The 14,925-nt window shown below is 37.5% G+C and overlaps 1 protein-coding gene across 4 annotated transcripts in view; it reads right to left on the reverse strand.

Moving 5' to 3' along the window:
• KCNMA1 (potassium calcium-activated channel subfamily M alpha 1) overlaps positions 1-14,925 on the reverse strand; it is a 1,030,169-nt gene that overhangs the window by 333,148 nt on the left and 682,096 nt on the right. For all 4 annotated transcript variants that reach the window (XM_090058809.1, XM_090058810.1, XM_090058812.1 and 1 more), the window contains 2 exons: positions 13,237-13,407; positions 11,490-11,581 (listed from right to left, as the gene is read on the reverse strand). In XM_090058809.1, coding sequence (XP_089914935.1) covers positions 11,490-11,581; positions 13,237-13,407 — 263 coding nt within the window. The remainder of the gene's footprint in view (positions 1-11,489; positions 11,582-13,236; positions 13,408-14,925) is intronic.

The raw sequence follows: 14,925 nt of genomic DNA on the forward strand, positions 1-14,925 counted from the left end.
ATCATACACTACAACATTTAGACACAACACACCTGTATCAACATAACAATGAGCTGTAAAATTTAGCACAAAGAGAGATAAAAACTACTGAGTGCTGTGACATGCAAAAGGAGAACATGGTAGAAGGTTTACAGGACAACACAGGAGTAAACCATATCTCTAGCATTAGCACTTCAGAATCAACACGACTTTAAAACTACTGCTCTAATCCTTCCAAACAATCCAAACAAGGATTTCTTGCACTACTTTGTGCAACAAATATCAGTGTTCAGAAGACACCCTGCTATTACTTTTGCAATCAACTGAAATGATTTGCTCTTTTATAGTTAGTTTGTATATTGTTTAGCCTGGAACATAAAATGCTTCCTAAACTCCTGATCCCCTGCCCCACCATTTAACAAGCTCTTTCACCTTCATTATTGCCCTAAATATTTTTTATAAGGCTTCATCTAAGAAAAGCTAAGTTTTGCATTACTTGCATAACATTAAATTATTAAAGGCTTTAAGAGTTCAAGTATTTCATGCATGACTGAAAACAGTGCATGTCTCACCACTGAAATCACCCCATTTTTATGACTTTCTGCAATATAACGTGATTGGAAATAAAAGGTCATAATTTACTAAAGCTCACTAAATTTATTCAGCACTTCTGCCATCTCATGTTGCTCTCTGTGGAATGTCTACTTAGTAAATCATGGCCTCTTTATTTTGTGGAACGTGGTAAGTCACTGCAATCAGAACACCTCACAGACCAGATTTTTTTTCCTTCCTTGGCCAGAATTTGAACAGTAACAGCTGCCTTCATGATGTAAAAAACAATAAATAAATAAAATATTTTTAAAGTTTAGGGATAAGGTAGGAAAACTTTTTATTTGGCCCTTTTTAACTTAGAAATATAATCATTTTTATTGTTCTAAGTGGATATGCTTTGAGACCAAGACTACAAGGTTTTATGGAGGCTTATAAATGTTCTCACAGATAAGTACCTACATTTCTACCCTTGCTTTTGTTACACTTGTTATATATTTAATAAGCATACAGAAGAGAATGGTGGCAGAAATGAAATTGATAAAAAACTGCTCTCTGTCCTATTAGTTCTGTCTGTCAATCTATTTAACACTTATCAGGTTTTCTGTATCACTAAGTGGAACTTCATTTGAAACTGGGGGCCTAGTTGAATGTTTAGCAGATGGGAAACAAGAGATACCCTTGGGGATTGTAATGCAACCCATGTCACATTCTCTTATTACATTCTCATCCCACTGGAAAATAATATTGTACATATTGTATCAAATTATTTAATATGATAATCTAATGTCACTTTCTTTGGAGCTGTGCCATTCATTATTTCAACTACGAAAAAATCAAAGGAAATTTGCCAAGGTATTTGGGTAACCCTTCTAAAGGAATCACTCTAATTTCTAATCAAACCAGGATGTCTAATGAGTCCAAGATGGCCTGTCAATTTAAATTATCTGTTTATCTGTCTGTTTACTGTATCTACCTTTCCATAGTTCTTTTTTATCTCTGTGAATTTCAGCTATTGAGTCCCATGTTTCTTCTGGAAGGAATCTCTAACAGATGGACTTTCCTGATGATATGTTGATGATTTGCTAATTTATGACTTGTAAATTTAAGAAATCTGAAGAAATCTCTGGGAAACAAAGCAGATCATGAAAGAGGAGAAATAAAAGATTTTAATACCTTACATAAAGAACTGACATTTGATTAAAATATAAGCTGGAAGCACACATACAAACTAGAAATATGTATTAGGATAATGTAAAGTATTTCTGATTTGAAAACTTAAAATGCTATCTTGCAGAAATATTTGCTATCAAGGGCAAGATAGTATTTATTTTATATATATGTGTGTGTATATATATATATATATACACACACACATATATATAAAATACTTAATTCTTTATATTGCGCTCTTCATCATTAGCTCTCAAAGCACTTTTTGAAGAGGTCAGTAGCACTACCTCCATTTTATAGATAGTATGAGTGTCAGCAGGGTAAAGCGACTTACCCAAGACACCCAAAAGGGGAGTGCACTGGAAACACAACCCAGATCTCTTGACTTGCAGCCCAGTGCACTGGCCATTAGACCACATAGCTTCGCTTATCTATGTATCTACTGATATTCATTCCAAGCTACAGCATGCTCACTTAACTTGTAAAGAAGTTCACCTACAGTCAACAGAAGATTTGTAGGAAAAAGGCACATGGGATTTGGCCCTGAGTATTATAGACTAATATGAAAATTCAAAGGTGGGGTAAAAAAATCTATAGAGATATCTAGCCCATTTATCCCACTGTTGATGTATGAATGTTCCTTACAGTACATTTGCTTGGTGAGCCAGGGGGGCTTTCGGGCACTCTTGTCCCCCTTGCTTCTTGTTTGGATGGTCACCTCTTGGGTCCAAAGTATCATCTCCTTAAGGAACAACCACTCATCTTGGGCACTGAGTTTCCCTGCTCTCGGGAAACCCAGCGCCTCTCCCACTAATCTCAACTCGTTGAAGTTGACCCTCTTGATGTCTAGGGCTACAGCTTTGCTGCAGGCCCTTGACACCCTGCACTGGATGGTGAATTCCAGCAAGTGATGATCGCTCTCACCCAGGTGGTCAAGAACCTGGAGGCCCCTTACCAGGTCATTGCCTGTGGCCAGGACCAGGTCCAACAGGGCATTTCCTCTGGTGGGACTGTGCACCTCTTCAATTAAGTGGAGGTCCTGTATCTCAGCCAGGAACCTCCTGGAGTGGTCTGACCTGGCTGACTGTTCCTCCCAGCAGACATCCAGGTAATTTAAATTATCCATGACAACTACATCCCTTGCCTTAAGTGCCTCTGCAAGCTGGCCTGAAAATTTCTGGTCCAGCTCCTCCCCTTGATTGGGGGGGTCTGAAATAGACCCCCACTGTTAGATCTCTCTCCCCACAGCCCCCTTGTATCCTGACCCAGAACACTTCAGCTTACCCCTCCTCTGACCCCATTCTGCTGGCAGAGGATGTGTATTGCTCCTTGACACAGAGCACTAAACCCCCACCTTTTCTTTCTTCTCTATCCCGCCTATAAAGCCTTTAGCCCCTAACGCTAACTACAGAAAGAAAACAACTGAATAAGGACAATCTCCATTCTCAGATTAAGAAGTAAATATATGTAAAATGATAAGTTCATTAGAAATGAGCAAACCAGTTAAGATGCATTAAGAACCAGCCCAGAACTTTTGCCAAAAGTCTAACTGAACTTGGGTGTAGGTTGTAGCCATGTTGGTCTAAGGACATAGGTAGACAAGGTTCTTTGGGTGAATCTGATATCTTTTATTAGACCAACTTAAATAGTTGCAAAACAATTTTTAAGCAAGCTTTCAGCAGGCTGAGGAAGCTTCAGCAGTTGGTGCGTGCTCTTCCTGGATGGATTGAAAAGTAAAGAAGCCAGAGGTTGGCCTGGTATGCATATGAGATAGGCAGTCAGTGAAGATGTAGACTGAGGAGTCAATTGGTGAAAGATAGGCTGGGTGGTGTGGGGAGAGAAGGAGGATGAATAGTGGAGAAGTACCTAGGGAGTCAGATGTCACGCAGGTTATAATGCATTGTCTATGTATCCAATGTCTATATTTAGTCCATGATTTTTAGTATCCAGGAGGTTGATAAAGAGGAGTTCATAGGCTCATCTCTAGGAAGTGTTTTGTAAGTTTCCTTTGAGGATCAGGACTGAGAGATTGGAGAGAGAGTGGTTTGCTTGTGAGACATGTGCCCCCACAGGTAATTGGGTATTCTCGTCTTTAATAGATTTCCAGTGTGCATTCATTTTGGTGCACAGTTGGTGTTTTGTCTCTCCTACATATTTTCCATCAGAATATTTGGTGCATTGGATGAGATATACTACATTTCTGGAGATGCAGCTGTAAGATCTGGGAATGCTGATGGCTCTGTTGTGGGGTGTAGTAATTGTGGGAGTGGTGGAGATGTGCTGGCAGGTTTTGCATTTCTTGTCATGGCATGGTCCAGATCCATTTGGTATGTTCTGGGTTTGAGGAAGTTTGCTTCTGGTGATGAAGTTAGCGAGGTTTGGTGCTTGTTTGAAGGCTAGGATGAGTAGCTCTGGGAAGATCTGTTTAAGAATAGGGTCTCTTTCTAGTATGGGTTTCAATTGTTTGAGGATTTTCCGTACAGCAGGGGTGATATGTCATAGCCAGCAGTGTGCGATTTGTGGGGGGTTTTCTTCTGCACTGCAGTTCTTTACATGATATCCAGGTGGCTGTTTCAAACGTGTGATCTCTCTCTCTGGAAAAGCGTCCTTGTTGGGTGAAAGCCTTTTTAAGATTGGTGAGGTGGCAATCCCAGGTGTTCTCTTCAGTGCAAATTTGGTGGTATCTGAGGGCTTGGTTGTATATCACAGCTTTTTTGGTGTTTTCTGGTTGATTGCTGGTTCTGTGCAGATATGTATGTTGGTCTGTGGGTTTCTTGTATAATATGTCTGGATTTTATCATTCTGGATACTGATCATTGTGTTTAGAAAGGAGATGTTGGTGCTGGAGTAATCTAGAGAAAGTCGGATGGACGGATGGTGATTATTGAATTTCTGATGGAACTGAATCAGAGATTGCAGGTTTTCAGTCCAAATGATGATGATGTCATCAATATATCTTAAGTATAGCAAGGGTTTGATAGTGCAATTCTTGAGGAAGTCTTCTTTCAGGTGGTTCATAAAAAGGCTGGCATACTGTGGGGCCATTTGGGTGCCCATACCTGTTCCCATCATCTGGAGAAAGTGTTGATTATTAAAAGTGAAATTGTCGTGTGTGAGGATGAAGTGTATAATGTCAGTAATATTTTTGCGTCTGTATTCTGAGTTGTAATCTTGTTCCTGTAGATATGTAAGACAGGCTTGGATGCCATCCTGGTGTGGCATGTTGGTATATAGACTGGTAACGTACATGGTGGCTAGGAGGGCGTTGCTTAGAAGGTGGCCTATGTTTTTAAGTTTTCGTAGAAAGTCTGTAGTGTCTTGGACAAAACTTGCTCTGTGGGTGATGAGTGGATTGATTCAACAAAACCTGATATTTCCTAAGTTAGAGTCCCATGGTTGTATATGATAGGTCTGCCAGGGTTCCTTTGTTTGTGGATTTTAGGGAGCATGTAAAAAGCCCCTGGGTTAGGGAGTGGGGAGATCAAGGTCTGTAGTTTTTCTTGTAGTCCAGATGGAAACGATTTGATGGTATTGTTGATTTTCTTGGTGAAAAGGGGAATAGGATCTTCTTGAAGTTCTTTGTAGTAGGTGGTGTCAGAGAGTTGTCTGTTGGCTTCCTTTATGTAGTCTTCACAGTTTAGGATGACAATGGCTTCTCATTTATCTGCTGATTTTATTATTATTTGGTGGTTAGATCTTAGAGATTCTATGGCCTTTTTCTCTGGTAGAGAGAGGTTGTTATGGTGGTGTGTGTTGTTGATTACTTCATTGTTCATTTTTTCCCTGAAGCAGTCAATATAGTGGTCAAGGTTAGGGTTTCGTCTGCTCTGAGGCGTCCAATCTGATTTTTGCCGGGTTTTTTAGGGTTGATCTTTTCCTGAATGTTATCGGAGGATGAGTTGTTGTTGGGAGTGGATTCAGTTTGGTCATGGAAATATTCCTTGAGAATATTTCAAGTTCAGTATAATTGAACTTGAAAGTTTATGAACTTCACAAAATGTCCTTTGACTTTTTGGCTTTTTTGTTTAAACCATTTCAGATGTCTCCATTATCCCAATTTTGGAGGGGATTAAAAGTGGAAGTTCCATAATACCACAACAAAAAACATATTTGCAAATTTTGATTACTCAAACTCAAGAATTTCATGAGAATAACTGCTCACATAAGAAATCCAGCCTGAATTTTGTACTGAAGAGGTTGGTTGGTTGGTTCAGAAAAGCATCCAAACCCAAATGAATTAGAGACTCTCCCAAACTTCTAAGGCTTGTATGAATAGATTGACTTGGAAATGTATTGGCTGACTATAGAGACAAGCTGCAAGCTTTCTCTACACAACAAGAGAGTTGGTTATGGTATGCTGATTGCCTGTTAGTTCTTTTAAGATCAACTGTACTTTGCTCAAAAATGTCCCATGTAAGCTAATTCCTGCTTAGTAGCTTCTCACAAGCTGGGAATTTTAAAGTGATAAGGACTATAGATAGGGCATGGGAATTGGTTGGCACTCTCAACACGCCTCAAAAGAGGGATGATCAACCAAAAGAAACATCACAATATTTAAGTTATGGAATATAATTTAGCATCTAGTAATACTAATAGTAAAAAAGGACTCCTCACTTGTTTTGTTTCCCTGATCAATAGATTCTATATTGTATTGCACTACATAGATCACACAAACTTTTCTGTCTCTTCGTTTTATGTCTAACATTTTCTCCATCTGTTTTCATCTAGTATTTTATCACTGAAAACTCCTATGGTTGTTCTTCAACATCCTAGAATGTCACTACTTGAATTGACAATTACTTGCACAGCCTCAATCCTTCTAGCATACAATATATCTTTAAGGCCTGATGAGTGTGTATTTCAGTGGCTCTCATGTTTCATTCAGTACAATCTGTAACAAAATACATCACGAAGCAGTTCAGTAACATATTAGCTGCTACTTATACTTTATAATTAGAAATTATCTATGAAATTACCTGAATGCAGCTATTGTTCAGAACACACTGCCTACTTATTTCTTAATGTTTTGCAGGGTTTCTGTGTCATAAACCACTTATAATATTGCATGCAGTTTTATCTGTGTGATTATGTAAGATGAGCTATAAGCCAGACAATAATATTTAACCCTGTTTCAAATTTCTCTCTATTATAAACCTACACATAGCCTTTCAACTGCACAAAACAAAAGCAACATGAATCAATTGTTACAATGCACCTTTCAGGTAGGTAGATACTGGTCTACTAATTATAATGACTCATCAATTGATGCACAGAGAAATTCTAGTGTTACCACTTGCAGAACAATGAACAGAGTCAGAAACGGAATCAGATTGCTGATTCTTTTTGTGATGAGATTGCTAGTACTCTAACACCTATACTCTTTCCCTTTACTTCCAGATATTAATGGTCTAATAAAGCAAGAATGAGAGTTCTCAGTTCATGAACTGCACTTCCACAGGCATTAGTGGGAACTCTGCAAGAAGTCAAAGACAGACAGTAGCATATGCAATATCTTTTTGCATATATATTTGCAAAGAAAAGGCAAAAGCAATCTGGTCCTTTGAAATGAATAGGAAAGAGGAAGTGGCTGAACAGGTATATAAATGCAAATTCTTTGGGTACATGCAGTTTCCTGGGACCCAATCTATGGTCACATGGCTTACTTTAAGTCATGTGATCATAGATTGTGTCCCACTTGTGCACACATTTGCCAGGGCTGGGAGCTGTTCCTGGAATGGGCAGGGGAAGGGGCAAGCAGATTCAGAAGGACTTAGCAGGTCCTCCACAGGGGCTGGCAGGTCCAGCAGGGGTTGCTGGGATTGAGGAGAGCTGGTCGGTATGCATGGGGGGCATGGGGGGGTGGGGAGGTTTCCATTCATGGTTGGAGGGCCAGGGGGAGTAGAGCTAAAAACAGCCTGGTTACAGCAGAAGCTGGAAGTAGGAAATGTGCAGCTCCAGGGCTGCGGGGAGAAGCTGGGCTTTCCCAGCCCCATGGCTACACTCCAGATGTGTACATGTTTGGCAAAACAGGCTAATCAATGCCCAATCCAACTTAGTAGATCTTCTCAGGTGAACTAAGTTAAATCAAACCGGATATTTTGTGCCTGATCTAACCTCCCTGAACATCTGTACAGATTAGCATTTAGATCAGCCTAACCTTAGTTAGGTCAATCTAAGTGTAACTTCTGCACACACCCTTTGTGTACTAATGTAAGCTCCCTTCCCTTCCATTTAGCAGCACACTCAAAGTAGAAAACAAAGCAAGTAATATTTTGTTGTAAATCTACTTCCTAGTAACATTAGAAAGTCATGGGTTTTCTCTGCTTTAATTTGTCCCCTCATTCCTGAACTTTATTTTCTATTTTCAGCTTAGATTGTCATTTTGTTTTAAAGTTTACTAAACCCAGATTCTGTCTTTCTAATTACTGCTTTCTACCCACAGGCTCTTTTAGCTACCAATGACTAGAGGAAGGAATGCATTTATTTATTTGACTTGGGTATAACTGTAATTTTAAGAAAACCATTTTAAACTAGACCACAGACCACCTGACTCTAGTATATCAGGCAACAATAGTAAAAACATTACTAGAGCATGTGACCAGTTCAAGCAGCTTTTAAAAATGGTGCACATTGCTTATAGAAAATAAAAATAAATATTGAGTTTTCTATGCCATTCTTGGTCTTTTAGTGCTGTTGTCATAGTGCATTGGGTTATATCCATATCAGATCCAAAAGGTAACAGGTTTGAACTAGCACAGTGTTCGTCTGGGAAACCACAGTGCACTATTTTGTAAAATATGAAATAATAAATAGTACTCTTTATCCAATTGAGGAAACTTCCTTCACGGTCAGCATTGAACCAGTGGGAGCATAATTTTGAAAGTCTCAATTTTAGAAAGTTGCAAAGCTAAGCTTCTTCCATCTAAGCTAATTAAAAATCCTATAGGAGTTTTTGTAATAGAAATTCTAGCATCCCGAGTAAAATTTCACTGGTGATAATTACATTCTTCCTTCTAACTAGACAAAAATGATTTGTATAAAATGTGTGAGCTATATGATGACCTTTCTGGCTTAAAGGCAATGTGTAACTATTAAGATCACCCCAACTGACCCCAACTTTCTTCTATATGCTAAACTTCAAATTGAAGAAAAACATTTTATTTCATAGTGTCAGTGTTTGTGATTGTGTGCATATCCATACAGGCACAAACATATGCATGCATTTTATAAGATGTTTCTGTGTTCCTCTTTCTCTCTTGGAGAGAGAACAGCATAAACACACATATAGGCTATTTTAAGAGTCTGAACAACATCTTTCAACAAAGTTTAGCTATTTTCATTTTGTACACACACTTAATGTCTGGAAACTTTTTGACATTAGAAATAGAACAACTGTAGTTTCTCATTATGTTTGCTGCCAGAATCTATGCTTGGTTGCTCAACTAAAGACCTTATATTACTAATTACTACCACATGCCCATATCCCAAGCGAAGGAAAACTTATTGGTTCTGACAGCCCATTCTCTCAACACTGAATTCCAAATGAAAACTCAAATTTTGGCCAAACATAACATTTCATCAATCTTGTTCTACTGACTGGAAAAGCAACATCAAACGAGGGGTGCTAATGGCTTTTTACTGTGCAGTTCCCAAGCTTATATTCTCTGATGAAAGATCCACGTGAGCAAAAGACTTCTTTTAAGTACTTAGTAATTAGCTTTTGAACCAGGAAACAATGCGTAAAGTAAATCGAACAGTCTGTTTGTTGATGACAGTGCTGAGTTTCAGCTGACAAGCTATATGGGCAGCAGAGACTGAGAGAGAGCTACAGACAAACGAAGAGCGCATATAAATAGAGGAAATAAACCAGCAAGAAAGTAAAATGAAGCAAGCCCCAAAGCTGGCAGGACATCTATGATTTGGGAGTTGAGGCCTTCAAAATGTGGGGATTGGACTGAAGATCAGGTCCACGTTTAGAGACAATAAAGCAATGCTTGGTACCAGTGACAAAAGAGAAGACTCGGGGAACTTAAACTGTTTCACAAGTGGAGAATTTGGTTCTGTTTGACTGTGATAACCTGCAGTAAGCTGAGTAGAAACATACTAAGAGTAAATGCTTCAGGGACTTAGTGAAACTTCACTCCATCACAGAATTCAAATTAAAATGGAGATGGAGGTGTTTTTGTTCATCTAGATGATTAAGACCTAACTAATGTAGTCTAGCTGGACTACATTAGAAGATCCTTGCATTACTATCAATGATAGCAGCACTAAAGCATTTTGGACACTTGAGAGTATTTTTCACAGAAGAACAGAAAGATGTATGTGGAAAGCATCTTCTACTTTTTGGAACATATTGAAATGTCTACTGATACAAGAACTTCACAAAGGAAAAATGTTTATGTCTCTATCATATGATGCAAATCAGTGTTTTAGTATTGACTTATAACTGGTTACAGATTTTCTGGAGTGTCCCCATTCAGTTAGGAGGGGAAACATCTTGAAACAACTATAATCCTGTCACACAAAATGATGTGTAGGTGATTGTTTCAAAGGAACTAAACTAAAAGCTTGCTTCCCAAAGTGAGGGAAGGGACACACAATTGGATTCCACTAAAGTGTTTTATTTGGAATGTCTCCTTAATTATGTTTATAGGAATGTGCATGTGATGGCTTTTAAGGGCAATGGGACAGATGTCTCTGTCTCTGCTATGGATTGGCACAATGATGAACTGAAATCAGCAGAAGCAAGAATACTGATTTCTCAGAATAAATGAAGCTTACTTGAATATACTTCTTAGCAGATGTAACATAGTTTCTGGACAGAATTAGCTACAACATGGTCCAGATGACAAGTAGGCATTCAGTGAAAATGTGAGGCAATTTATTTATGAAGCTTAATGAGGCCCTTTAAAACCTAACTGTTGCTACCAGCCAAAAAGAATAATTCTTCGTTTTTATAGCACTTACTGACGCTCAAGTCCTCTCTTCATTTTTTTTAGAATTGAGGTACATTATCAATTGCTAAGATGGAACAGGTTTTTTAAAAACACTGATCCTAAATCCCAAGGGCCTGAGAACCTACAAATTCTAAAAGAAGTCAATGGGAATGGTATGTGGTGCATACCTAATAATTTGGTTAATGAAAAATATCAGTACCAGCTTCTGATGTGGCCATCATAATGAAATTACCTGGCCACATGAAGTTCTCATGCAGTGTTCTGCCATACATAATGTTTAGTGAGTCGAGTTACTTCAGAACAATGACTTTTATAATTACTTTGCCAAGGAATGACTACATGATGATCTAACCAATTAATGCTCAAAAAGGTGAAGTGATATGACAACTTTGTTCCACAATCTAACTGCAGATGCAATAGCAGGGTTCCTTCGGTGTGCAGAGATTCTTTTGAAGAAGGGACAAAATATTGTGACTTGTACCTTAGCATGGCCCAGGTCTCTACTAACAGTGTGACAACGCTCCAGTGATAACAGCTGATGTCACAGAGCACCACATCTTCGGGCGTGTCCGTGAGTCAAGCTGTGACCACCTTCAGGGGCTGTTAAAGTGTCACACAACCACACCTGCTCTTTTTAGACTTACTTTCTGCCTCGGGTTGAGTTAAAAGTCCCGCCGTATTTCTTCCGATTAAGGATGAGAGCAGCAATTTCTGGCACGTAGCGAGCAAACATTGCCTACATGCATGAAACAAAAACACAAAAAAGAAAATGGCATGCAGAGAGTGTTCTACTGCAGCAGAGGCAGCAGAGCCTCTTGGAATACTTACTTTCTTCCACTAACCGCACTATAGGAACCACCATATTTCTTGCGGTTTCCTATTAACTCTATGATTTCAGGGACGTAGCTGGCAAACATGGCCTAAGAAGAAGATAGGAGACAGAAGAAAAGACTAAAAAGAGAGGCCAAAGAAAGGGGGGTGATGAATATTTTCAGAAGATATATATCTTTAAGATCTGAAAATGCAAAAGAATTAGATCTATAAAGGTATTTAAAAAGAAAATAAAAAATAAAAACAAGTTCTTACAAAGCAAAACAAGAGGATTCAATGTAAAAGTTGGTTTTGAAGAAGATGCACACCTGGTAAACTAAAGAAATGGTCAAAAGAGAAAAAATATCCAAAACAAAACAAGAACAAAATGAAGTCAAATTAGCCTCTAATTGTAAAATAACTGCTAATTCTTCCTGAAGAGGGGGGGAAATATCCCAGTCTTACACACTGCAAAAAAAAAAGCATGCATTATTATGATTTTTTGTTTGTTTTTTAAAAGATGTAGAGACTTTTTACCTTTAAGAGTCCAAAGAAAAATATGGCAACTGGGGTTCCCCCCCACAAGAATTAAAATGGAGTCACCCCCCCATAAAAAAAAGACAAAGAAAAAACAAAAACAAAAAGCAAGAACCAAAAACCAAAAACAAAACAAAAAACTTTTCTGAAAAGTTTTGTTTTTAAAAGGTATGTAAGGACACATGATATAAAAAGGTAGTAGGAAGAAAAAAAAATCTGCCATGTTTTGTCCAACAAACATCTTGCTTGTGGCTGGATACTTCGAAGAGCTGCTGCCAGTCAACTTAGTCTCTTTATCCATATGCAAATATGCATGTCTTTTGGATATGAATGTTTATACATCACCTATATTGCACTGACAATGATGTGTGTTATATACATACCATCTTCAAAGAGATGTACGTATATGTACAGAAAACGTGTGAAGAGTAAACAATACAAAATAGATGTATATGTACAATACATACACCAAGAATGTATTTTACTTAGCACTTACCTTGCAGAATGTAAATTTTAATATAAACTTGGCTGTTTTAAAAGACAGAATTCAGCAGTTCCTACAGTATTACTCATAAAGATAAAAAAGGTAATTTAACATAAGACAATTAGTTTATCTAGTGCTAGGCACATACTCTGGGCAGGAAAAGGAATGATACATTTTCTAATTTGTAGGGTGAGAGTTAAATGTGGTTACATGCATGTTAACACCATGTTATTTGGCATGGTTGCATGTTAAAATTTTAAAGAGAACATGGTTTGCCTTCATCTGGATTGGGCAAGCTGCTCTTTAAGGCAGTCCAAAGCCACAATGTTTGTTGGAATTCTGGGAAGGAACAAAGAAGGGAAGGGAAGGTTCTTGAAACCGCAAACTGTCTTTAAAATAATAACAGCATCAAACATTGCACAACAGTAATTGTCACTGAAAAGTAATGGACTATAAATAGCGCTGTAAATAGAATTGTTAAGGCACTTTATGCATTATTTTCTTTAATGGATTAGACTAAAGCTCGCTCCACTAAATCTTTGCAAAAATTAACAAGATCTAGCATACATAAATACTTTTCTAGAATAAACCAAATGTGTACTTGAAGTGTTCAAATGTTACAAAGATATTATTAAGAAGACAAGTTTTAAAATTAATATAACTACTTTAAATACAGCATGGGGTACAGAGAATCGGATATTTAAAGTAGTAGTAACAACAACGATAATAAGAAAGAGATTTTACCAATCCCCCGAGGATGAAGAAGACCATGAAAAGGCGACCAAGGGTTGTTTTTGCATAAACATCTCCATAACCAACAGTGGACATAGTAACCATTAGTAAATAAACACATTCCCAATATGTAAGCTGTTGGTGATTTTGGAAATTTTCCCATGGATCCCCTGAGTTCTCCACCTACAACATAAAAAGAACAAATATGAAATAACAGACTAGTAGCATAGATGAATACGGGTTATACATTTATTTTCATCTAATTGGTATATAATATGTATGAACTCTGGATCCTTTTATACAGATACAGGACTCACTTCTGCTCTAATTAGAACTGAACAACTCCACTGACACCATCCAAGATGCTGTTTGCTCATATTATTTATAGAAGTCACCTTTTCCACTACTTAACAGAGTATTCAGCAATCCAGATAAATCTCATCTTCCTATGTTTTACACTTTTTAATATGAACTTTACACTCCTTATCCAATGACATCATTTCACATTCTCCCCCCAAACTACTGAATGGATATTAATTAATCACACACATGTATACTGAGCAACAGAACTTTGGCTCCAAAAAGTTCAGAGTCAGTGGAGCTCAAGTAGAGTTTTCACTAGCCATCTAAAGTAACAAGTGTCCATTCTACACACTGTGGGCAAAGACAGAGGCACTTTTTATTGACGAATAAACAGTGGAACAGACCTGGTATGCCCAGCACTTGGAAAGTATATACTAAAGAATATATTGTAGCCTGAATAAAGTTGTATTCAAGTGTTTATGACATTATAAACTACAGTTCTTCTATAAACCCTATTTTCAGAAGGTAGCACACAGATTTGTGCTTCACATTCCAATGGGGAAGAAATTCCAAAACTGTGATCCATGAAAACGCTGCCTGGTCCTGTGGTTCTGGCTCCTTTCTTGTTCCATGCTTTTAAATTGATTTAAAAGCAGCTAAAGTAGATTAAATATTTTCCTAATATTATTTTGCCATATGACTAGTTATTTCAGTTGCCACAAGGATGTTACATGTTTGTGAATGAGAAAGGAAGCATCCACCCAGCAATCTTTCTATTAAGACTTGGTTCACATTATAAAGTTGTATGTTTGAGAATCCCTGCAGTAAATTTAAAACACCTGTGTTGGAAAGCATACAAAGAAGTGAAAACAACACTGAGTCAGAAAAACCTACATTTAATCATAAAGTATTATTTCTACCCTCAAATCTAGAAAAATTGAATAATAATCCAAAACTATTAATAATGTGACTATAATTTTATATGACACAATGAAAACATGTTTCATCCAAGATTCTCAAAATGATTTACAAATACTAAACTACACAGAAATCCTGCATGGCGTGAAGTGAAAGATATATGATTTTTTTTTTTTTATATACAAAGATAAGAAAAAGAAAACTAATCTCTGAGGAACCCCACTTGAAAACACTAGTAATCAGATTATTTTTTCTTCTGAATATAGACAATTCCTTTTTTGGCAAAACCACGTGTTTCCCAGAATGTCATTATCATTCATATTATACCAGCCTTTTCCAGCCTGGTAGTTATTAAGGAAACACTGCCACCTAGTGGTAAAACATAGGTTTGGCAGGCTCTCCAAATGCAACTTTAACTATTGGTGAACTGAAACACTGAGATTAACCATGTGAATAATACTATTCAAATTAATTTGGGGT

The sequence above is a fragment of the Crocodylus siamensis genome, chromosome 7, assembly GCF_052110815.1.
Source record: "Crocodylus siamensis isolate JL-2025a chromosome 7, ASM5211081v1, whole genome shotgun sequence".
Taxonomy (NCBI): domain Eukaryota; kingdom Metazoa; phylum Chordata; order Crocodylia; family Crocodylidae; genus Crocodylus; species Crocodylus siamensis.